The sequence below is a fragment of the Ochotona curzoniae genome, unplaced genomic scaffold (genome assembly GCF_017591425.1).
Source record: "Ochotona curzoniae isolate NIBS_2020 unplaced genomic scaffold, NIBS_Ocur_1.0 scaffold_4506, whole genome shotgun sequence".
Taxonomy (NCBI): Eukaryota; Metazoa; Chordata; class Mammalia; order Lagomorpha; family Ochotonidae; genus Ochotona; species Ochotona curzoniae.
The window spans coordinates 17,978,660-18,005,059 of NW_024467119.1; the positions used below are offsets into that span (position 1 = coordinate 17,978,660).

The 26,400-nt window shown below is 36.7% G+C and overlaps 1 protein-coding gene across 5 annotated transcripts in view; it reads right to left on the reverse strand.

Annotated features, from left to right (window-relative positions):
- The window catches only part of ANKRD17 (ankyrin repeat domain 17), a 160,587-nt gene that overhangs the window by 31,825 nt on the left and 102,362 nt on the right, over positions 1-26,400 (reverse strand). For 3 of the 5 annotated variants that reach the window (XM_040967473.1, XM_040967472.1, XM_040967474.1), the window contains 10 exons: positions 24,746-25,498; positions 20,441-20,589; positions 14,803-14,914; positions 14,502-14,647; positions 11,707-11,849; positions 10,658-10,871; positions 10,039-10,214; positions 8,078-8,240; positions 6,257-6,352; positions 4,731-4,847 (listed from right to left, as the gene is read on the reverse strand). In XM_040967473.1, the coding sequence (XP_040823407.1) occupies positions 4,731-4,847; positions 6,257-6,352; positions 8,078-8,240; positions 10,039-10,214; positions 10,658-10,871; positions 11,707-11,849; positions 14,502-14,647; positions 14,803-14,914; positions 20,441-20,589; positions 24,746-25,498 (2,069 nt within the window). The remainder of the gene's footprint in view (positions 1-4,730; positions 4,848-6,256; positions 6,353-8,077; positions 8,241-10,038; positions 10,215-10,657; positions 10,872-11,706; positions 11,850-14,501; positions 14,648-14,802; positions 14,915-20,440; positions 20,590-24,745; positions 25,499-26,400) is intronic. The other 2 variants (XM_040967477.1, XM_040967475.1) reach the window with 1 other exon arrangement.

Consider the following 26,400-nt stretch of genomic DNA (forward strand, 5'->3'; position numbering starts at 1 on the left):
CAATAAAAATAAATAGCTCTTAAAACATATATATTTCCATATGCTTTAGATCATTTCCCGATTATAATAATAGTTGCTACCAAATAAGTACTTATTGTATTGTTTAGTAAATAGTATCAAGAAAAGGGACCTGTGCAGGTTCACTATTGATGTAGCTACTGAAAACCAGTATTTTAGACCCACAGTTGAACCCATACATGCGAAAATCGTAGATAAGGAGTACGTACTGTTAAAAAAAAGTATGTAGAAAAGGAAAGAGCCAGTGCAGAAGCACAGCAGGTAATGCTGATTACAATGCTGGCTTTCCATGTGGGCACTGATCCAAGGCAAGGGCAGGCTGCTCCACTTCAATTCTGGGCAAAGTGTCAGAAGATAGCCCACGTGTATTTAACCCTGGCACCCAAATGAGAGACCCAGATGAAACTCTTGGCTTTACTTTGGCCTAATACTAAGCACCACGGCCACCTGGAGCATGAATCAGGAGATGGAGCACTCTCCTTTCATCTCTGTCTTTCCCTGTCTTACTTTCAAATAAACAGGTCTTAAAGAAAAAGGAAAGTAGCAGCAGGTTAGAACTGTATGTGTAATAAGCAGAATTTGGATTTTAAATAGGATCATCAGTGAAGGCCTAGTAGAAAACCTGACTTTTCATTTATACTCAAATAAGCTGGTAATGTTTTCTAGGCTTACAGACAGAAATGCTCCCCAACCCTGGATGACCCAGAGCTTTTCTAGAGACTGTAATCAGGGAAATTGACAAGGAATGTGAGAGTCTCTGTTGAGCTGTCATGTGACTTTGAGCTAAATGATTCAAGAGGATCACTCTTAAGTGCTACACAGAAAAACAGAGTGCAAATAACGATAGAACCCAGAGGACCAGTGAAATGCTGAATGCAGTAACATAGCTAAGAAACTATATTAATGGCTTGAACCAGGCAGAGAAGCAACTCAAGTGGTTAGGATTCTAGATACTATTTCAGGTAAATTTAGCAAAACTTACCCCAAACAATGAAGCCTACAGAGGAATGACAGACAATCTCAAAGTTTTTGGCTCCCAGTAATTACAAGAGCTATGGGCTTGTGGTGGGCAAAGGTCAGTAGCTCATTTTGCATACATCAATTATCAGATAAACTAATTAGACATGTAAATGGACATACTGGGTAAATATTACATCTACTGAGAGCAGAGCACAGAAAAGGAGTCTAGGTTAGCAATTTTGGCTCTGCTGACATTTAAAATTAGGAATGGTAAGACCATCTAATGAGCCAAGCAGTTGCCAAAATACCTAACTCCTTGAAAGTATGTTATCAAGAGGAATAGAGAAGTGGGACTATGGCTAAGAAAGCAGGAAATACAATAGGAGAGAGAAAACTGTTAAAACAATGCTGCCAAGTAGGAAAATCAAAAGGATCTAGCATGCAAATGCAGCAACTGCCTACCAAAAGCTTAGTCAGTGGTAGGAAATATACAGATGCAGGTATTGTTGGATGGGTAGGTGGAATGGGGGGAGGCTTTAGAAGTTTTCTTCTGATGCTTCAATTTGTCTCACTAATGTATAAGATAAAAGTGATAGAAAGCAAAGGAAAATTAGGTACTGAAGTGTGAGGGTACAAGACAAAGAAAATATGGTCTGGATGAATGGGAGACTAAACTAAACTAAGATAACAGTAGGCATTAATTGTAATTCAGACACCTCCTTGGTATCTGTGAAGTTGGTTCCAGGACCCCTGCAGCTACCGACATCTCCAATCCCTTCTATAGCATGACACACGCACAGAGCCTTTACACATAACTTCTATATTCTGCATTACTTACAATGCCTAATACAATGTAATGATTGTTATACACTTTAGGGAATACTGGTAAGAAACAGAATTTTTCTTTCTGATTGAACTCACCGAATATTAAGGGGGTAGATAACAAGATTTATCTACCTTGTAGATTAAGTGGTTAGCATCAAAGTAACACTTTAGTCAAGGCTGAGTGCAATTTTCTAAATCTACCTGTTTACTGGGTATAGGTGAGAATAAAACTATAGGGATAAAGAATAGTCTTAGCAGTGACAGAAACATCCGACCAGCCACTGGCAGGTACAGTGTTGGCAGGACTGTTGGAAGCAGAAATTTTAAAGGAGTAAAGCTGGTAGATAGTTAGAAGTAATAATTTCAAAATGAAATGTGCAAAACTAAGACTGTGGAACAAATGTATTTCTAAAATGTTCGACATCACTCCTTAAAAGGTCTTTAAAGTTTACAAATAAAAGGCAGGTAGAAGCAGAGGAAAAAACTAAGCAATGATATGGAAGGGCAAAGATGAGCAAAAATGCTTGGGTTGAAAAAAGCTTCCAAATACAATAATAGCTTAAAATCCCTTCAGAAGATAGTTCAAAAACTTTGAGGAAAACTGGTATGGCAAGATAAGTTGTGTATTTTTCATTAAACTTTTGAAGCCTCCTGGAATATGTAGTGCCCCCATTCAGAACCATTTGCAGAAGTAAACCATGCATGTGGAAGAACTGATATAAATATATAATTCAATTAAGATGGTAGACTTCCTATATCTTTCAGGGCTAATATTACTCAAAGATGACATTTGAAAAAAAAAAAAAGCTTTATTTTATTCCATTTCAATGAAAGGGAAGACTCTTTCCAAAAGAAAACAAACATCAAGAAACACTGGCAAATTATGGAAATCAGTCTGGAGAACACTCAAACAACTCAAAATCTGCATACCATATGACCCAGCAATAGCACTCCTAGGAATATACCCAAAACACCTGTTTTACGACAAACCAACATGCATCCCTATGTTCATAGCAGCACAATCAGTAATTGCAAAAACATGGAAGCAACCGAAATGCCCATCAGTAGAAGATTGGATAAGAAAGCTTTGGTTCATCTACACCATGGAATACTACTCGGCTATTAAAAAAAACAAAATGCAGTTCTTTGTGGCTAAATGGGCCCAACTGGAAACTATAATGCTAAGGGAAATGAGCGAATCCCAAAAGGTTAGACACCACATGTTTGCCTTGATTTAACCTGTAATTTTTGTTTGGTTGTTGGTTATTTTTTGAACCTGTCATTGATACTGTCTCAACCCAGATGTTTCGAAAAATGGAACTTGCATTATTTTTAACATATTGTTTACCCAATACTATGTCAATTAATTCCATAATGTTGTATATTGATACTGAGGTTTTGTTGGGGCTTTTAACTGACTGGATCTATCTTCAGACCAGAGAAGGTCTCCCCAAGAGGCCACTGAACTTATCTGGACAATAAGACGCTGGACTTCATGCTAGGTATATGCTTGCAATGAAGGAATCTCAACTGAACTTGAACTGTGGTTATGCAGCAAGGTGGAGGAATCCACCATGGAGGGAGGGGTATGGGAGGGGCGGGGGGAATCCCCAGTGCCTATAAAACTGTATCACATAATACAATGTTAATAACAATAAAAAAAAAAAAAGAAAAGAAACACTGGCAAGAATGCAAGCAAAAAAACATTCATTAATTGAATTGGTCACTTGTAAATATTATTGCACTTTAAGGAATTTACTTCACAGAAATAAAAGCACCAAAATAGAAGTTAAATGTGGTAAATGTATATTTATTTTGACATTATTGGGAATTACAATTGAAAACAAACTTATTATAAGGCGTTCCGTAGTCACTTAGAATCATTATAAATTGATAAATCTCTAAGAGGAAACAAAGAAATAACAATCTTGCATGATTCAGAATTTTTTCATGCCTATGAACTTGTGACATATATATTGTTGTGGTGGAAACACAAGATAATTAAGTGAATGAAAAGGGGTTTAGAATGTTAGATAAATGAAGGCAGGTAAATCTCTAAAGTGGCCAAAAACGCTCACTTTACTATGACAAGAATTAAAGTAAAAAAATGTGGAACTGTGTTGCTAAAATTATCTTTTCAAGAGTTTAAATTGACATGAAATGGTCAGAATAACTCATTCTCTCTGAGGATGAAATCTATAGCTTAAAGTCAGTAATATAGCAAAAAATGGGCCCAGCTTGACTCCAAGAGGATACATGTGTAATTAACACCATATTCAATTAGCACTGTATATTCTTTATCAATTTAAAAATACCACTATTACATGTTAAATTTTATAATTTTTCATTATAATTAAAATTCACAGAATTTGTACTCTGTGATACTCACTACTGGACTCAGTTTTTTTTCCCTGATGTGATTAGTACTCCTATTAAAATTCTAAAAGTTGGCAGAAAAGGGAAGTCAAGAAGGTACTCTGGGACTATCTGAACTAAATGCTACTTTGGATTACATGCTACCTACGGGAGGAGATGGAAATGATGCTGTAGTCTGTCTTGAAAAGAGGTGAGCCATGCACATAAGATACTGCTCTAGAGACCTTTAATGTAACTGTATTTCGGCAGTTGCATACGAGATGGTATTGCATCTGGCGCTTCTGGTCGGTGTGCGATTACAGACCTATGGAGGAGGGTTAAGAGAAACACAGCTAACACTGAAATTCAGAATCGGAGGTTAAGTGTTCTTATTTCCCAATCTTCATGATTCACGCAGTAAAACTGTGGTTACTTGATTATAAGAAGAAAACTACAGCTCGTTAGTGCTATGTAAAGTAAAGAAAAATTAAAAAAAAAAAAACAGGTTACAAGTTAAGGAGGAAAAATCAGAACGGCAAAGAGTACTTTGTGTATCTAAACATCACTATTACCTTTTCCAAGTCTAATTCCTCTAATAAGATGCTGGCATTTTTGTTGGCTTCAGCAGCCTGTCTATCTTTGGCTTGTACTATTGATTCCATACAAAGATGACACTTCTTCAGCATCTCCTACAATGAAAAATTAAAACATGAATCTCTTTAACCAGGCACTAAAAATTAAGCCATAAAAATCAGTTGTAAGGAATAAAAAACAAAAGGATGATTCTGCTTTCCTTCAGCATCTATTACACTACTACATGGAAAACTACGATTATTTGCTTTTGTAATTTAAATACATATTAAATGAAACAGCAAGCAGCCATGATACTCTGTTACCTAACAAGCTAAAATAAATAAATAAGTAAATGTTGGGAAAGAGAACTGGCTAGAGTTACAAAGCTTCCAACATATTTGCACTAATCACAGACAAGAGCATTTAGTGGTTTCTTGAAACACGTTAGGAAAGGACTATTTCCTCTATTTCTTCAATACTAAAAACACCAAGATAATATTTCTTAGTATTAATTTTCTCCCTTTTTAACAAAAGCAAAATAAGAAAAAAAACCACACACACACTGAGGAATTCAGAAATACCAATTATCATAGAAAAATCATGAGCCAGGCAAGACAATGACATAGCTATTTTCAGTAAAATCCTTGGGGACGTGCTGCACACTAACATGAAATAACTGCTATGAAAATCTAACAGGAAGATATTTTAAACTGTGTAACAATGGGCCTGGCATGGTAGCCTAGTAGGTAAAGTCCTTGCCTGGCATGCACCAGGATCCAATATGGGCACCGGTTTGTGTCCCAGTGGCCCACTTCCCATCCAGCTCCTTGCTTTGTCACCCTGCTCCTGTGCAGGAGACCCAGAAAGAAGGTCCAGGCTGGCTCCTGCCTTCAGACTGGTGCAGTTCTCCTTTGTGGCCACTTGGGAAGTGAATCAACGAACAAACAGTAGATCTCCCTTTCCTCTCTGTCTCTTCTGTGTATATCTGACTTTCCAATAAAAATAAATCTTTAAAATAATGTATAGTATAAATCACAGCATAAGTCAAATGCTACTAGAGGAAGATTTCAGTTAAATTTGTCAAGATATATGTTTATATTCTGGCTCAAAAAATTCTAGCCAATTCATTTTTAAACTGCTCTTGATTATGATTAAAACCACTGAGTTCATTTTTTTGCTGGGAAACAAAAACCCTCTGGTTTTATTCTTTAAGACAGATAATCAGGATAAGCATGCAAATACACTGACAGCCCTAACTAACCACGATTTTATTTTTACCTGTTTAATGTTCATGTAAGAAATTAGCTCAAGTGGTATTTGAAAAGATTAAGTATTATTCTACCACAGAGAATGGTTTATCAATTCCCACATTAGCAATTTGTAAGAGTCACATTCACAAATACTAAATTAATGAAAGTGCTATATATCACAATTAACTGTCCAAACTATGATTCTGCCTGGAAGATATGTAGCCAAATAGAATCCATGGCTCATACAGTGAGATGAAATTCAGCGATGTATTCACCTTATCAGTGATGGTTGCTATGTATCTCATACACTCCGAATCCGATGGGAACTGATTGACTTCTTTGACTAAATAGCGCACCACCTTTACGTGACCCTAAAAACACAGATCACTGACGTTAGGATTCATGGATTCAGTAAATGTACACCATCTCTCTGCACTAACTTGCACATTAACCGCAAGGTAGGTTTTGCAAACTTTATCATCCATATTAAACTAACATCCCCCAAAATTCATAATTTATGACCCAAGACAACAGTCCAAAAATCAGTAAAAGGAACAGTCTAAAGGAAGCAATTCTGTTTTATTCTTTTTGACTCATGGCACTCAGCTAAGCAGTATGAAAGAAATACATCTTTCTAAAGCATGAACTGATTATGTAACTGTAACAAATGAATCTAGAAATTCTTAGAGCAACATTCAAAACCCAGTATTCTTTTTTAACATATCTCAGACTGTTTTGATGAACAGCTGTATTTTCTATATTGCCTGCCTTTTTGGTTTTGTACATTTATTCAACTTTTTTGTTTGTTTGTTTAGGATGCAACATGGTGGCTCAATTCTTTGGTTTTCCACCTTGCAAGTCCCAGAATCCCATATAGATGCCAATTTACGTCCCCAGCTGTTTCACTTCCAATCTCTGCTTATGCCCTGGGAAACCACTGCAGGAGAGAACAAAGCCTTGGCACCCCTATCCCCATGTGGAAGACCCAGAAAAAGCTCCTGGCTTCGGATCTGCTCAGCTTTGGCTACTGTGGCCACTTGGGAAGTTAATCAACCAGCAGACTGATCTCTGTTTCTCCTTTTTTGTAAATCTGAATTTCCAATAAAACAAACTATTGCTTAAATGAATAGGAATGCTTCAATGAATGCCATACATGCCACTTACATTATTCCCTAATGAACTCTGTACAATCTTTTGCTTAAAACTGTATCAGACAACTCAATTACATGACATTGGGAATATAGTCAACCTGCCTAACAACACTACTGAAACAAAACAAAACAAAACAGAACAGTATGCCATGGGGCTAGCATTGTGGCACAGTGGTTAAACAGCTGGATGTTCCACTTCCAACTCAGCTCCTTGTTAATGTACCTCAGAAAGGAACCAAGGATGGGTCATTTGTTTGGGTCACTGTACCCACAGAGGTGACCCAGGAGCAGCTCTGGCTTCAGCCTGGCCAAGCCCTGCTGTTAAGGCCATCCAGGGAGTGATCCAACAAAACATGGTTTCACATGCACTCTCTCCGGTAATTCTTTTACACAAATAAATAAATTGGTGCTTGCTGTTTCCTATATAAGTGTACATGGTAGGGATGGGGGGGGGGGAGAAAAAACAAAAATGGAGTTAAAAAGTCTACCTGAGGGACTATTGTATGATATATGTGACCATGCTTACACCTAGGAGCCCTGAGTGGGAGACCAAAGCGAGGATCCTGGCTCTTGGCTTTGGATCTTTGCAGCTCTGGCCGTTGTGGCTGCTTGGGGAGTGAATTAACAAACAGGAGATCTTTCTTCTCTGTATATCTTTCCAATAAAAATAAAATAAAAAATCATCAATAACTCTTAACTGGACTTACACTTTCTGAAATACTAAGATTACAGCTAATTTGAAACACTATTTAGAATGACTTTTCTAAAGTTTACTTACCTTTGATATTTTACCCACCTTTCAATGTTGCCTTTAGCTATTTGCACTATTACAGTACTACCTTCTGCACAGCTGCTAGCTAACAGAGTCAGTCATCAGGGATCACTAAACTCTACTTCCTAACATAAAAACCATCAAGGTAAACATGAAGACAGAAAATGTATAACCTTTCTAAATGCTGCCATAAGAGGAGTGATCTTGCGGTTATCAGCAGCATCTACATCTGCTCCTGCTTGCACCAGCAACTGAACCACATCCAGGTGTCCACCATTTGCTGCTAGCCACAACGGAGTGTTCCCCTTCTTGTTACGAACATCAATATGAGCTCCCCTAAAATTAAAGACAAAGCACTGTCTTAAAGGACACTGAACAAGAAGGAAGCATTAAAATAAACTACTAAACATAAAAATGATGACTTATCAGAATGATGAAAATTACTTTTAATGTTAAATGACTGAAATATGTTTTTCTCAATTTCATAAAAAGAATTTTTGGTCACCAAATTAAAATTATGTAGCCAATATTGTCTTATAAAAAAACGTCCACAGGGGTTAAGTATTGTGGAGTGGTGAATTAAATGATCAGCTAAATAAAAAGCCTGCACCCCATATGAGAGCAGATCTGAGTCTTTGCTCTTTGCTTCTGACGTAAGCTCCCTGCTAATGTGCCTGGAAAGGGAGTAGACGATGAGCAAAATGCTTAGTCCCAAATGCTGCCACCCACATAGGACTGCTCAGATGCCGCTTGCCTTTTATCACCTCAACCACTGGTACCCATTTCTGGAGTGAATCAGTGGATGAAATTCATCTTGTCCCACCACCCCTGCGCTCCCCCGCTTTTTAACGCCACTACCTTTTAAATAATTCTAAACTTCAATTCCTGAGAATGTGCTAAATTCTGATGAGTGAAAAATCAGAACATATTCTTTTAGTCCTATGATCACGGTATTAGTATCAAGGGAGGCAACTGTAGTTTTCAGATTATGTGACTAGAAAAAACTGAATCTAACAACAGTATTCAGTGGGCATCAAGACAGACATGTTTAATAATAGCTACCATCAAAAACAATTGTATAGGATACCATATAAAGTCTTTTAGATTGCTCAAGTTTACAGCAGATGACAGACTAGCATCTTTGCATGGAACACAGGCAGCTTCTAAATAGCTTACACTAGAACTTGTTCTGGATGGGCCTGCGTGGTAACCTAGAAGCTTAAGCCCTTGCCTTACAAGCACCAGGATCGCATATAGACCCTGGTTCATGTCCTAACTGATCCAGTCCCCTGCTTGTGGCCTGGAAAAGAAGGGAAAGCAGTAGAGGATGGTCCAAAGCACTGGGTTCCTGCATATGAGTAGGAGATCCAGAAGTTGTTCCTGGCTCCTGGCTTCAGATGGGCCCAGCTCCAGCCATTGCAGCCACTTGGGGAGTAAACCAGCAGAAGGAAGATCTTTATCTCTCTTTTCTCTGTAATCTAACTTCTCAATAAAAGATTTATTCATTTTTATTACAAAGTCAGATATACAGAGAGGAGGAGAGACAGAGAGGAAGATCTTCTGTCCGATGATTCACTCCCCAAGTGAGCACAACAGCCAATGCTATGCCGATCCGAAGCCAGGAGCCTCTTCCGGGTCTCCCACGCGGGTGCAGGGTCCCAAAGCTTTGGGCCGTCCTCGACTGCTTTCCCGGGCCACAGGCAGGAAGCTGGATGGGAAGCGGGGCTGCCGGGATTAGAACCAGCGCCCATATGGAATCCCGGGGCGTTCAAGGCGAGGACTTTAGCCGCTAGGCCACGCTGCCAGGCCCCCAAAAAATCAATAAATCTTAAAAAAAAAAAGTTGTTCTGGTCAAAGAAATTAACAAAGATTATTGCTAGACTTTCAAAGTTTAGAGCATTTTGTAAAAGCTTATACTCAAATATGTATGAAAACGTGGAAATTCTCACAGCTTACAGAATTTATAGAATATTGTAATAAAAGAAAAACAGTTTTATATAGCATCGAAAATAGACAATGTAACATTCGTAAGTAGCTGAATGGTAACATGTAGTTTATGTGTGGGGCACTTGTGGCTCACAGATGTAATCACATTTAACTGAGAGAATGGAATAATAGTAAGCATTTGTAATACCTGCCAATGAGAAGTTCACAGAATTTATAATGCCCTTTGTCTGCTGCGATGGTTAAAGCTGTGTCTCTTGAGGAGGGCACCGGAGGGGCATTAACATCAGCACCTTTGTCCAACAGCACTCGGCCCACCTCTGCATATCCTCCAGAGGCAGCTTCCATTAATGGTGTGAGGCCAGTCTAGATTTAGTAGAAAATAAGAAACAGCAGACATTGGAATGAATCAAAATAGTAACCACCTGAGGGAGTGTTATGGTATAATTCACACACAGAGTCAAATTTGAATTTCAGCACTTAGTAGCCACTTTTACTTAACCTCACTGACATTATTAGAAGAACGGTGTAAGAGATAAGCATTTGGCATACAATTGGCACTCAATAATTGTCCCCCGTTGTCTCTTTCAAAGTGGGGCATCTTTTTCTCAGCTGATAAAGTCATGGCTATAAAAATGTGCTGTTCAGGTTTTTCAAGAGTTAATGCTTGACTCGGTCACAAAGAATGTTTTCTCATTAAATACAAATCAGGAGATGTTGCTATTTACAATTGGCATGTTGCTAATAGAAACCGGAAATATCAATCATTAGTTCACACTGATCCACAGTCAAATCTGACTTTTTCTTACCTTAGCTCTGTGTTCAACATTTGCTTTTCTATCAAGCAGAAGACTAACCACTTCAGTTCTTCCTTGGAAGCAGGCTAAGGTAAGGGCAGTGTTCCGATTGGTTTCTATTTGAGCGTTTATGTCAGAGCCCATGTCCAACAGGAGCTTAACAGCAGCTGTATGCCCATTCATAGCTGCTAACATCAGAGGAGAAATGCCCAATTTGCTACCAGTTCTGGGGGTGAAGATATAGGAAGAACAAAAGGACACAGTATATTCTTAATGAAGAAAACTTGGGGATTGTATAAGTAATTTTAATTTAATTTACATAAAGTTTATTTATTTTTTCTCAGTCTAAGTCTACGATATGCTACAGGATCCCATTAGAAATCTCTTTCCAGAATATTTTCTGTCTCTCATTTAACATAATAACAGTCTGTAAAGTGATTAAGTTATAGTTGCAACAGATTTCCATCCTAAAGCACGTATCGGTTTAATATAAGCTCCTATGAAAGTTACTAGCCAAGAACAAAAAATTATTAGCTTTTCGCATCAAATACAATTGATGTTTTTAAAAGTCCTATGTCAACAGCTTCACTTAAATAACACCTTAAAAATCTCTCAGGAGTTCAGTGTTGTAGTACAACAAGTTGGGTTGATGCCTGCAACATTGTCATCCCATACGCATGCTGGTTTGAGTCCCAGTTCCCTGTAAATGCACCTGGGAAAGAAGAAGAAAACCACCCAAGGGTTTGGGTCTCTGCAGCAGGAGGGGACCCCGAAGAAGCTCCTGGCTGCAGACCAGTCCAGCTCAAGCCACTGTGACTATCTGAGGAGCAAACCAGTAGATGGGAGACCACTCTCTGCTTGATTTCCTTTCCATTCTCTGACAGTCTTATCTTTCAAATGAATAAAATAAATTATTTCTAAAACGTCTTTAGCAATTTGGATTTTAAATTTTTATTAAAAATTTTCTAAGTTAAACATTCACAAAGTAGGTGTCCTAGCAGTATATAACACAATATGACATATGCATTAAATAATGGGTTTAGAGACAAAATAAAACTTGCCTAGAATTAATCTCAGCTCCTGCATTGAGTAGTATTTTGATGATGTTCACGTAGCCACCAGAAGCAGCCAGGCTTAGGGGTGTGTAATCAGAAACATTTCTGTGCTCTTTATTTGCCCCTCGAGCTAACAATAGCTCAACCACCTATGAGAGAAGGGAGAAAAAAAATGCTGTTTCACTGTCAGAATTTTCTGATCTATATCTCCAAAGAGAAAATTTCTACATCCTGTTCACAAAACCAGTCTTCATGGTAAGCTAGGTAGAAGAAAGCAAGAAAGCAAAGAGCTTCTTTGGTAAAGCCTATTTAGAAATCTCTAGTTTTCTGTTACTCTATCACTAGCAAAACAGAAAAACTGAGAGGCTGGTATTGTGGTAGTGAATTACGCCGCTGCTTGCAATTCTGATATTCTACATGGGCACCCCCTACTCTACTTCTGACTGAGCTCTCTGCAATGAGCCTAGGAAAGCAGCAAATAGAGTCCAACTGCTTGGTTCCCTGTACCAACATGGCAGACCAGTCATGGCCATTAAAGAACACTTGCGGAATAAAACAGCATATGCAAATTTGGCCTTCAAATAAGTAAATCCTCATTTTTAAAAAAAGCATGAAGGAAAGGAGAGAGGAAGGAAGAGAGAAAAAGAAAAAAGTTCATAAACTTTGCCCTTAAGCTGTGGTACTACTTCTACCCGCCCCCCCCCATCAAAGACTCATTGATTCTTGTTGCTCCACAGCCCTGCCATCATGTTATTGGCAACTTTCACCATCCGAATGGTATGTAGTGGTACTGAAGTGGGTTTTAAATTGCATTTTCATGACAGCTAAAAATGTTTAGTACCTATTTGCTGACTCTGTCATTTAATACACACATATATCTTTTGGCAAAGGTACCAGGGGTATTTTCATCTTTCAGAATGAGGCTTAAGGAAGTTCAAACTAGGCCAAGATCATAGCTTCAATCAATACTCTAAAGATTAATAATACTAACAAATGTTCCGAATTATCACCCTGACCTTATTTAACAGGCAGAATAGTCTCTTCCCAAAGCATAATTAACATTTTACTGTAAAATTGCTTTCCAAGTTTTATTAAGTCATAATATTCACCAGCTTCAACAATACAAATTGAAGTGTTCAGTTCTTATGCAGAAAGACTTCTATAACTGTTAATCTCTCATTTATTATTTTAGTGAAAATACATTAATTCAGAAAAATTACTCATATTTTTAAATGAAGGAAGTCAACTGGTTTTTTTTTTGATTCACCAATGAAAACAAGTATTTCAAGGTGCAAAACAATTAGAAATTTCAGTTAAGGTAAAATTGTACTGTCATTACTGTGATAGTTTATTGTTAATTTTTCAATTTAATACTACTTAATTGAAAAAATCCTGCTTACTAATTTACTAGTGTAAGTATGTTTTATTTTCCTGTCTTATAATCTGGTTTAAAATCTTTTCACCATTACCATCTCTTCCACTGTGGGTTATAGAAAGGAAGAAAGGAAGGAAGGAAGGAAGGCAGGAAGGGAGGGAGGGAGGAAGGGAGGGAGGAAAATAAAGATAAAATCAGAAGGATCAAATATTAAGAATTGATCTCTTGTTATCTTACATGCAGAACATTTTTAGTATCAATTATGTCTCAACATAACATCTACTCCAAATAAAATTTTTGGTAAAACCACCCCATGAAAACAGACTATGTAAATCTCTATGAAAAGAATGCATGTGTTCCAATTCTTTTTAATCTACCAATTAACAGACTTTGTACAATAATTATTCTCTTACACAATTAAAAAACCAGTTATTTATCTAAAAACATTTGGTCAGCTTAATGGGTTAAAATTCAGTATTACCTAATTCCCTCTGACTAGCAAGAGCAGGAGCTAAGGGAAGCACAAGGCAGGTTCAAATGCTAAATCGGGTGCTAACAGTCCAGCAGTGCCCTTGAATATTTCAGGAAGAACACTTGAATAGCTTTAGTATGTTAAGGAGTTTGAAAAAGGAATTCCTCGGGGGAAAAATGGAAAGAAATGAACTTGTTTCACACAGAATAGGTGATTCTGAATAAGATGTGAGCTTCTCTCCAGTTCCAAGACTAGCATTAGGAACCTGGAGAACACACAATCAGGTGCAACAGGAAAATCTGCTGAATTTAAGGTTCAAGATTTCCTCACTGAGACATTGTCAATCTACAGACAACACACGAATTCCTGAACAAAGATTCATATTGTTACCAATCAGAAGACTGGTGGTTCATTAGGTTAGTCAATAAATATTAAATATCAGGAATGGAAATCTATCATTTGTCTATCAGATCAACCTTAGTCCTAATTTCCCTAAAATTCCAAAGGCTGGGTTCAAATGATCTTATCTGAGGATCTCTCGTCAGAGAATGAACGAAGGAAAGGAATATGGAAAATCAAAAGCAAGGAAAGTTTTTCAGAAGAAACAAAAATTGAACATTCTTCATCTTCTACCAATTTTACAGTGAAGCAGAGGCTTGGTAAGCACCTTTTATGCTATGTATACACAAGGGCACTAAAGATGAATAAATATGGGCCTAATTTATCAGGATCTTTCTGTTTTGATTAAGAATATCTTAATCTTTAGACAAGGGGCTTTGAAGTAATATGATTTTTGAGACAAGATAGCATATATGGATACTGTTTATGGTACTTAATAACAGTTTAAATTACAACAGTAAGTCTGACCTTTCGAACCACTGTTAAAATGAGAAAAAGCTCATAAGCTTATATTTGCTGAGTAGAAGAGAAAACTCAAAGAAAAGGACATGTTACCTCCTGTCTTCCCCCAGAACAAGCCAAGGACAATGGTGTGTCCTTTGTTCTTTCTGACTGGGCTTCAATGTCTGCTCCATTGTCCAACAATATTTCCACAACACCAACATGACCAGCTGTAGCAGCCAAAATGAGTGGAGTAAAACCTGGAGAAAAATAATGATTTTTCTCATAACATGTTAAGCAAACAGTTTTGTTTCCCAGTGCACCTACAGATCAAAACATGGTAAAGAAATAACATTTTTCAATACTAAAATTTTGATGATAAATATTCCAGAAAATTAAGGAAAACAGGCCCTACCTTTCTTGTCTCGGTGTTCAATACTAGCTCCTCTCTCTAATAGTGTTTGTACCAGCTCTTCATGGCCACCAGCACAGGCAAGCGTTAGTGCTGTATCATGGTTACTCTCGGTCTATAGGGGGAAAACAAACAAAAAACAAAAAAAGGTTTACTTACTTCAAAACTGGAAACAGGAATATCAAATATACACAGGTATATTTACTCCAATCTACTACAGTAAGGATTTTAATGTAAAGTTTATCTCCCTCCCCGCCCCCACTCCAATACTGACCAACCTGTGGGAGTTGTTTATGTTTCTTTTAAACCTAAAAATAATACTTGAATTTTATGTGCAATTCTTAAAGCAAGCACCAAGGAGAAAGAATGAGTATGATTTTCTACCACATGCTACATGATTAAAAGAAATACTGCAGACTTTTCATTTCCATCAGTTAAAGGCATACAACAGATAAACCAAAATCACTTTCCTCTCAAACCAAAAAAAAGCATAATTTTTGAAATGATGCTGTTTAGACAGGCAGTGCAAGACAGTGATTCCTGAGGACAAAAATGATTAACCCAACTTTATCCCTGCAGTTTCGTTACAGCGTGAGCAGGAGGATTGGAAGGAAGTATACCCAGAAAAGGTCTGGCAGCCTGAGTTAGAAAGATGGTCTGTAAGAGTGCACAGGAGTAGAACTCAAGCCATAATGTGCTGTAGCTCTAAGAGCTGCAGATGGTTCCCCTTCAGCCTTTAGCTGAGTTTTGGTGAGCATATTCACACTGAGGACATTACTGACCGCCAGGCAAAGACCACCAGACACATCAGGCTGAACAACACTGAGACATTCCCACAGCATCAGGAATAATACGGACCTCGTCAAAGTTGAACATGTTAAAATACATGGGGTAACAAACACAATTCTCAGCAGTTGGGCCAAATTAATTGTTCTGGAACCTCCTAACAATGTTGAAAAGCAAGCCTTAAAATGGAAACAATTTCCAAGCAGCTTGGCTACTTCTGAGAATAAAGCCCCCAAATATTTATACAATAAAAATTTATAAGAGACACTGCTTATTTTAAAAGACAACGACTATTACAATTGGGACACAATACCCTTCACAATTTGACTTCTCTGAACAAATGATTATGACTCAATACTTGCAATCTACCACTGTATGTACTCTTATCACACTTTAAGTGATACTGTATATAAATGATCTACTTCCTCATCATTTTAAGTACTCTAAATGTGTAACATAAAAGATAACAGCAACACAACAATACCTCAAAATGGCGAATGTGAAGCTTCAAATTTTCTTTAATTTTAATTAAATTTGAGTGCATTAATTCCACTGTTCTGAAAGTATATTTTATCAAATCAAAATATAAACCATCTACCTCCAATTAAATCCAAACTGGCACTGATTTTAAGAGTGATAATTCCTTGGGCGCGGCGCGGTGGCGCAGTGGTTAAGGTCCTTGCCTTGCACGCCCAGGATCCCATATGGGCACCAGTTCTATCCCGGCAGCCCGCTTCCCATCCAGCTCCCTGCCTGTGGCCCGGGAAAGCAGTCAAGGACGGCCCAAAGCTTTGGGACCCTGCACCCACACGGGAGACCCGGAAGAGGTTCCTGGCTTTGGATCGGCACAGCATCGGCCGTTGCGCTCACTTGGGGAGTGAATCATCGGATGGAAGATATTCCTCTCTGTCTCTCCTCTCTGTATATCCGCCTTTCCAATAAAAAAATAATAAATCTTTTTTTTAAAAAAAGAGTGATAATTCTAACTGAGAGATATCTCAGAAAATTTTTGGTGTCAAGTCCTGCAAAAACCAGGATGATGGGATTAGCTTAGCTCTAAGTGTGTCATGCCCGTTGTTTTGAAGATTATTAGCATGAGGTAAAATTATAATATCTTTTTCTCATAAAGTTTTAAAAAAAAATCTCATACTATGTCTCATACTATGACATTTAAATGAAACATAATCCTTTCTTCAATATAGTTCTACTTCTTGTTTCAAGTATCTATAAAAATTTAAATTGTATGTTTCATATTAATTTCCTACTAGATAGTGCTACCCTAAGTATCTAATTTCATTTTCACATGTGTAACCTCTATTATACAATTTGTCGCTGATCTGCCTAAAGAGTTTATCACCTTCAGGGAGCTATACACATTCTTGGAGGGTAATGAAACTTTCCTAATATTTGTAATTCCTACCTAGTGGAGATGTTTTACCCATGAAACAACCTATAACACTTAGACGAAATGAATGAATAAATAGCTATCACGGGTTACAAATTCAAAAACTATTTAATACACAAATAACTACATGAAATTCATATCATCTTTATTTGTTCACATTTATGTAATAAATACAGAAAATGCATATTCTCCCAGAATGTAAATAATTCTAAAAATCAAATTCCACTATAAAAAAATGAAAATCAAGAGACAAAATTGATAAAGAGTCAAGAAATAAGAAAAAGCCTACTAGTCAGTGATGAAGAGGGAGACCGCAAAGCTGCTCTGCAGAAGAGGCTGGCAGAGCGCAGAGCAGCAGCCTGCAGCGATCAGGGCTGGCCACAAGGGAGAGATGCACCAGCTACAACAATGGAGAAGCACAGGAGACTCAGATGAGTGCTTACACTGGAATAGCCCGACTTCACTCAGGCTTATAAAAAAAAGTTAATGTGTCCGATTTCAGAGAAAAGCAAATAAAGCCCCAGAGAAATAGCTCTCTGACTATACAACCTAGTCCCTGGTACAGTTGGGTTTTAAAAAACCAAGAGGCTCTTCTGGTTTCAAAAGCTTCTTAAGGCACAGCAAATTGAGGTGAATATGTTAAATGTATTTTGTTTTGCATCCTCTTTATATATTAGTGCATACGCAATCAATAGAAGAAGCAACATTATGATGTTTATGAGATTTGTGAAGTTCTTCCAGGAGATAAAAAGTGACTCTGAAAGCTATGGTGATCTTAAATAGAGAAGACATATAAATTTTGAAAAAACCTTGTGAAATTTTCTGGATCAATAACATGTTCTGTTTTCTTACATTACAAAAATCAAATTGATACTTAAAAAGTAACTTTTATACTCAAAGCACTCTTTTAGGTACTCTGTGGTTGACAAAGTTTAAAAAACAACAACAACAAAAATACCTGCTCTGTTGACTAAGAGCTTACTTCACAAGGCAAATTTAGCTTACTGGGAGAGGGCTACAAACATATTTTGGACAACTTATGCATGAATTCTGGCTTATTAAGAACATATAATTATCCTATTTTATAACAGTAGTTTAAAGTGTGGGAAAAAACCCCAAGATGGGATCACTAGATACATGGGAATAGTGAAGGAAAAGGGAAGGTTCAAGGAGCTACTCTGTATTAAGGGGAAAAAAAGCGTTATTTCAACTGTTTATGAAAAAGGAAGTCCGTTAATTATATTACTTTAGAAAGCATTACGATTTAAAAAGCTTAACTTTTTCAGATCTCTTTAACCTTTACAATTCTAAACCTATCATTCTCCACACCAGTCAGGTCACAAGTAGCCACCAAAAGTAAAAATGGCAATGTAGGATGCTTGAATCAGGGGAACCATTAAGCTACCTGAAACTAGTCCCCATGAATACAATGCATGCATTTTAACGAGAATGCTTTAATGGTATTATTTTAAATAAGCCTTTTAACTATTTTTTTCCCACCCTCCTTCATTTCTTAAGTTATTGTGACAAAACTATTTTTGGTAATGCAAAATAGGCAGAAATAGATTAAAATACCCAAATTATTTGCAGACTATTAAAACTCTCATAAACTCTACAACTGCAGTTGTGATGACAGGTTAAACTCCATTCTTTTTAAAAGATAATGGAAATATCCTAATTATTAAAAACAGAAAAAGGCAAAACTACATACTTATTTTTTCCCGTTTTTGTACTGTACCAGATTAAATTATTCTGGGTTCAAGAAGTCTTTAGGAGTTTGAGAATAAAAACAAGCAGCTTAGAAATACATGAAGGCCACAGGACAAGAATGAATCTGAAACAAATTTTTACAAACCATGAACAAAGTAGTTGGTTCTTTAACAGTGAATGGCTACTGGAATCACAAAAAAATCCCTTTTAAAATGTTAACCAAGAAATGTTTTAATGAAGAGGAGACATGTTAAATTTTTTCTTATTTAGGTAATCTATGGGTAAGACAGCCAGACAAAGAGAAACAGTGGCAAAGGAACTCATTTGCTTGAGTCATCCTCTGCTGTCTCCTAGAGCAAGCTGAAGTGCCTCAGTCAGAAGTGGAGTTGAAAAATGGAGACTAGGACCCAGTGTTGCAGCTCCACTTCCCATCCAGCTCCCTGCTTGTGGCTTGGGAAAGCAGTCGAGGACGGCCCAAAGCTTTGGGACCTTGCACCCGTGTGGGATACCCGAAGAAGCTCCTGGATCTTGGCTTTGGATTGGCATAGCACCGGCCATTGCGCTCACTTGGGGAGTGAATCATTGGACGAAATATCTTCCTCTCTGCCTCTCCTCCTCTCTGTATATCTGACTTCCCAATAAATAAATAAATAAATAAATAAACAAAATAAATCTTAAAAAAAAAAAAAAAAGCGGAGACTAAACAAGAATCCAAGGAACACTACTGTGAGACCAGGGCATCACAGGTGGTAGCTCAATTCCTAGGCCAAGCACCTGCCCCAAGACTTAACAGGTAAGAGTACACACACAGCCTGGAGGTTCTAACACACTCACTCTCTCTCTCTCTCTCTCTCTCTCTCTCTCTCCCTCTCTCCCTCTCACTCATTCATTTCCAGGAATTCAGCCTTATACAAAAACTAACATGTTTATATATAAAGTATATGCTCTCACCTAGTATCTTATTAAAATGCAAATAGTACCTGAACTATAAATGTTACTCAATGCTAAAGGCCACACACTCAACGTACTCAGCAGTCTTCTAAGCTGTATCTCTTTTATCAGAACAAACCACATGCTGTTTCCTCCAACTTCACATGGCCCTAAGATTTCATGATAACTTATCTATTTTTAAGAAAAGGTTTACTCACAAGCTTTCACGATATCTAACCCTAAAACACTGTCTCTAGCCTTATCCTACGGATTCATCCAGAGATTCTGAAGACATAAAATAGTGCTGACATATAAATTGTCAGTATGGATTTCAATTGGTAAGATCAGAATTTTCAGACACGATATATATATATATGCATATGATTTACAAAAAATACCAAATCTGCCAAAGTTAGAACTATTTTTCTTTTACATGTAATCCATATTGTCTAACAGGTCTTCAAATACTCATGGGAAAATGCAGTCTGAAATAACTGCAAGGATTTCACGAATTTTTTGCACCAAATTAAACTTACCTTCTAATTTTATTTTCCATGAAATTTTTTCAAGCACCCTCATAATTTAAAGTGTATCTTCTAATATTGGAAGGAAACAGGCACTAATTTTCTTTCTTTCCATGTACTTGGAAAGCAGATCATTACATAATTATCAGAAATCATCTGAATTCGTTATTTTATTTTAAAAACGTGGGCTTTATTTGTAGCTGTTTAAGTTTCCATACTGATGCAAAATGCTCTAAACATGGTTCAAATCCGAAAGCAGCCCTCCCAAGGACTCTCTTGAGCTTACCTGTGCATCAATATCAATGGCAGGGTAGATAGGCAGCATGGCTGAAGGAGAGATGATAGGACTTGGAGTTGGAGTCTGAGGTTGGGAAATGGAAGCAGCGATACTGTGGGTAGGAGTGTTTGACATAGCTGATGCTCTTCCACTGACTGCTGTTGAACAAAATAACTGCACTTAATAAGGATGAAACACTGTTAGGTACTATCAAGAAACAGTTTACTAGGACAAAGTTAAGGATTTTTTAAAATGAAAATGTCTACAGAAATACTACCATAGCACTATTAGCTCATATTTCTGGTTATTTCTGACTGTTTAAGAGTCTAATTAGAAATGTATACTTAAAGTTACCCATTTTTTATTATTAACAATCCACCTGAAAACAAATTCCCAGCATATGATATGCAGTCATAAAAACTCAATTCAAAATAACCCTGGAAGCAAAAATATTTTTACACATTAAAATTAAATATAAATGCCAATGGAGAGTTACCTATTATATCTTCTAAACTAGAAAGGAAATAAAGGCAAAATACTCAAGACTAGAGGGGAAAAACAGGGTTCTTACTTGGCAATTTCATACCTTCTATTCTAGAACTAATAAAAATAATATCACTGGGAGGGAATAACTTCACTACTCAACCAACTGAAATACTTTTTTTTTTTACTAACTATTCAGGGTTGTACTAATAGTCTGCATTCTGCTTTTCGATATCACAGTATATTCAAATGAAAAAACTCTGACAGGAGACTAGCTCCTCCTATAAAAAATGACTCTGAGTGGGGTAAAATGCCTCACTAGGTCCATCCAACAATCTCACTGATTTATGAGCATGAAATATAAAAATTAGAATAAAGATTTGTAGATAATCATCCTTCATATATGATTACTGTTGTTTCTTCCGAGTTGGATTCTGCTGTGCTATTAATTTCACCCAAACATGTAGTTGAATAAAGGTTAGGTCAATATTTGATAGTAACACAAGATATACTGCAGATTCAGGTGAGGGTACTTTATCCCCTCATTGACATGCTTCTGGGGTTAACACTGAACATTTCTTTTCACTCCCTTATTACACATGCTACGGTATTAAAGTTAAGGCTTGATCTGAGTGGTCAACAGTAGTGTGGATGCATGTTACCAACTTATTAACTACATCAGACATAAAACAAACATGATTCACAACTGGATTTGAAACCAGGCAAAAGTAATTATGATCCTGTCAAGAATAAAACTGAAATTGATCTTACTGTAACAATTATAAACATGATTATCAATCAGGAAATCTACTTTACAAAATCCTTAGTTTAGGCACAAACATACACTATACATGATAGCAACACACATTCTGTAATTATACAGTTTTAAATTTCACTTAAAAGCCAAAGAAAAATGAAAGAGGAAACAAAACAAAACAGAACATAACGAAACAGTGCTTAAAGCCTTAAACATCCAGAGCAATAGGAAAGGGCATGTACTAATATGTTAAATTGATCACCTGTTGATCTCGCTATTATTCCATAATGATAGCTTTGCATAATTTCAATGTACATATTCTAGATATGCTTCACATAATAATAAAATGTATTGTTCTTAAAAGATTCCATATCTCCTTTGAAGTTTTACAAATGGTATTCCTAAATACAAGAAGTGGCTTGAACAGATTAACACCAGTCTGTCCAAATCACTGATTTTCATGTCATGACACTAAACAGGTTAAAAAAAAAAAAAAAAAAAAAAAAAAAAAAAAGCCACAAATTTTATCATTAAATGATTAAATTACAAAGCACATTGCACCTAAAATAATTTCAAGAGCCTACAAAAATTAGTTTTCTTAGTTTTTGCTCAAATTGGATTTCTTCTTACCTCACAAAAAAGGAGATAGGAAAAACTAATTGATTTCATTCACTTTGGGGTATGCATAATACTGTTTCACTCATGTGCCCATTGCTCATCCATTCTCCACAGTTAAGATTAACAAATATAAGTATGTATATACATGAAGGAACTCTCAAACAGACCTTCATTTTAGGAGGTTCATTTTAGAATTACATTTAGAAAGGAAGAATCACATGCTTAGTAGGTTTTACCAGGTTACGAAAAAGGGAATGTGAGACCACAGCAAAGAAAGATTAAGACAGGTTCAATAGGAAACTGATTTTGCTGTGCAAGTATGGAGAATGGAAAAGGCAGAAGACTTTGGCCAACCCAGCACTAGAGAAAATAGCAAAATCTTAGGAGACCAGCACAATGAATGGGGACTAAGGAGTGAGGAACAGAAGCTAAATTGGAGGTGCCAGAGGTAAGGAGAGAACACTACAACCCTAATGAAATTTTAATACCTTAAGAAACATTAAAAAGGTCGGGGGAAGGCAGCAGAAACGATAATTAGTCAACTAAAAGGACTGTCCCAGAAACGTCAATAAGGCTTCTAAAGAGAGCACTGTATGTGTATGTGCGGCATGTAAGTGCGAGGGAGGCCAGAGGCGCTGCAAGCAGGGAGCTGGACATGGTGCTTCAGTCTTGTTCTTCCTTAACTTTGCTATCTCTTCTCTCTCCAAATGATTAAACACAATAAAAAAGGAAATAATTTTATAGTGTGACAAGTATTTGTCATAATCTGAAAATTTTTTATATGAAATAATTGAAAATGTTTTTGTTTGGGATACAAATCAATAGATAAGCTACTTATAAAACTGATAATTCTGAGCAGCATAAAAAAGTTGTGCAACTGGTAAATCACTGCTGAAAACTATGCCTAGGCAAATCAGGTGAATTCTGATAGCACATCAAGAAAGCCTTAGCAGTCACTGGATGTCCACTCTTCATTGCAATGTCTTTTGGTAGAGTCTGGCTGAAATACAGAGGACACTATTCTGCTCTAAATTACTAACAATGCATCAAATTTGAAATTTGTGGTTGCTGTACTCCAAATTTTACAGAATACTTAAAATTTTAAAAATTACGTCCCTGTTTATTGTAACAATCAGCTAGTGGCAATCAGCTGTGATTTTCAAATTGGCAGAAAAACTTCATGCTCATTAATATTGACATGTTAACAGTTCCTATTATGATTAACATTTTCCCCCATTTAATTACTAAAAAGTTAACATTAGCATAGATCTTCATTTCTTGTATTATTACTGAGGACTAGAAAACTTCAGAGCAATTTTTAGGCATTAAATCTGCTTCATTATTTGATTTATTAGCTTCTAAGTATTAACTAAAAATGTTCGCATTATACAATCCAATTTTATTTTTTTAGAAGGCAAAAATTTAAGCGTTGTATAATCTCATCACAAAATGTGTTTTTTCATTAAAACATTTTTAGATTAAAATGAAAATCACTCTATGTATAAATCATGAATGAAAAATAATAAAAATTCAAGTATTCATTTCTTTTGTTCTTTCCTTAGCCTTACAGATAACTTCTTCTTTAATTAAGTGAATTATTATTCTCAGCATAGCATATACAACTGCCTATAATCCTATCAAACTTCATTCTGCTGCTCTCTTAGGAAGCGAGAAAGTACCCAAATAACAAGTATTTAAAGCAATCTCTAGAGTATTTCTTCTTTTCAATGAAATTAAATGTAAATATAATGGAATAAAATGTCTGACTGTACATTTGAAATTATTTATGATACTGAGGACCACGATTCCCCATAATACAGTTAGAAGGAGACTGCACACTAACATTCACAAGGAATAAAATCACTGACATACAGTATAATCAAAAACTACATGGCTTGGTGTTTTTATTCATGCAAAGATGATTAAGGTTTTTTTTTTTTTAAATATCCATCAAGTTTGAAGTTTGATCCATTATGGATATAAAGTATATCTATTCACAAATAAGCTTACTGATGTGTTCTATCACTTCTGCAATTCAATTGTTGGCAAATTTTCAGTTTATTGATGTGAATACAGAAGCAAAAAAAGCCAAAATTAAATCTTAGTATTTTGAACTTAAATAGGGAATAAAACAAAACAAAAGCAAAAATCAAACATCAACCCCCGCCCACTGAAAAACCTGGATTCCCAGCCTGTCCACCTAACTTAGAAGCTTCTGTGATGCATAATGAATGAGCTTCTCTTTAATTCAACCTGTTTCCATCTGAGAACTTCTGAGATTGAACTAACACTTCTAAAGATATACATGGGTCAGGAGTCCAAAAATAGTTCTCAAGTTGGGTAACGGCAAAAAAATAAAACCAAAAACCAAAACAAAACAAAAAAAACTCTGGCACACTCTTACTCGCCTTAAGCAAATCATATTTGATACCTGCTCATATATAATATAAACCCACCTGCCATGATGTCATCCAGCGTGTCATTGAGGGTCTGAGCAGGGCTGGCTACCATTAACCCTTGTTGTGTTTCTGTCAGAATTCCTTGCCCCAGCCCTGCCAACTGTGCTTGTCCCAGTACTGGCTGTCCAACTATTACTCCTTGCAGTTCTGTAAGATTTGCGATGGACCCTGGAGGCAAGGAACCTGCCGCCAGAGGCAAAGCTTGAGGCATCGCCAGAGGCTGGATTGGTGCAAAACCCATCTGAGCAGCAGTTTGCTGGGGTTCATCTTTAAGCAAAACAGGATCCACTTGCTGTAACCGTGCATAGTCTCCCTCCGAAAGCTGATCTCCAACTCCAACAGGAGTTAGTAGTCCCAGATGTTGGCAAGACTGTTGCTGTTGTTGTTGAAGTTGAATTCTTTGAGCTTTAACCTCTAGATACTGCTTTTTTAGCTGTTGCTGAGTTTTCAGTTGTAACTCTCGTTCTACTTTCTGTAGTTCCTCCAAAATCTTTTGTTTCTTCTGAATTTGTTCCTCCCTCGTTTTGTTGAGCTCCTCAATCTTCTCCTTGGTAAGTTGGTCAGCATGAGCCAGTTCCAAGGATTGCAGCTGTGCGTTCTTTTCTATGGCTTCTTTTATTCTCTGTTCCAGTTCTGTTAACTTTCCCTGAGCCTCTTCTACAATGCTCTCTGGAGACTGATTGGTGATGTAACCCTGTACATCCTGGCTGTTTGCTGGCAAATGGCTGCTGGACTTTTGTTTAGAAGCAGCTGTGTGAAAAAGAAACCCCCTCAGAAGTGCACATGAATGGCATCCTCATTACAGAGTTACTGTTGGGAGGTTTAAGTGCCAACAGTTATGCACCCAACTATCATATCCACAGAAGGTGAAAATGCACTGTCAAGGAGTTAAAAATAAATACACCTTCTTCATCATAAATATAAAATGTATGTATTTTATGTGCATAGAGTAAACTCTGGAAGTCAATTTCAGAATTTAAAAACCATCACATGGCTAAAATTAAGACAATAGAGGGATGCAGGTTTGTGATACCTAAGTGGTGCAATTAAAGTAAAATCTAAGGCTATGTGTAGATATTTCATATGGTCATAAAGATGTAAAAACTTATCAGAACAGAAAAATTATATTAATTTAAAGGTGAAGGTAAAACTTAGACCTCTAAGTCAAGATTTTTCCACATTTAATAGTCTGCCTTTTAAACACACACACATACACACAAAGGAGTACCCAAACCACCGAGGAGTACCAAATAATCAAAATCCAACTAAAATGTACCTCTTTGTTGGGACCTATCATCTTCAAGACTGATAAAGGTAAGCTATAAATTCACATATTCACACAGCTACCTGGCCAGTGGACAAGTGGGAGTCAGATTCCCTGAAAGAAAAGATGTTGGGCTATGCCATCCACTGCATCTTCTGACAGCCAGGTGGATAAACTGATCTGGCTATAGGCACAGTAAATAATGAATTCACTGTACCAAATGAAAAAGGTGCCAGGGCTCTAGATTGGTAATAGTGACTGAAAAGAACTGGTGAAAATACTTAGCATTCTTGTTGTTAAAAGAATATTGGTAGCCAAAAACAAAACAAAAATAAAATAAAATAAAAACTGCACTTGTTCTTCAAGGAAACTTGTTAAAAGAGAAACT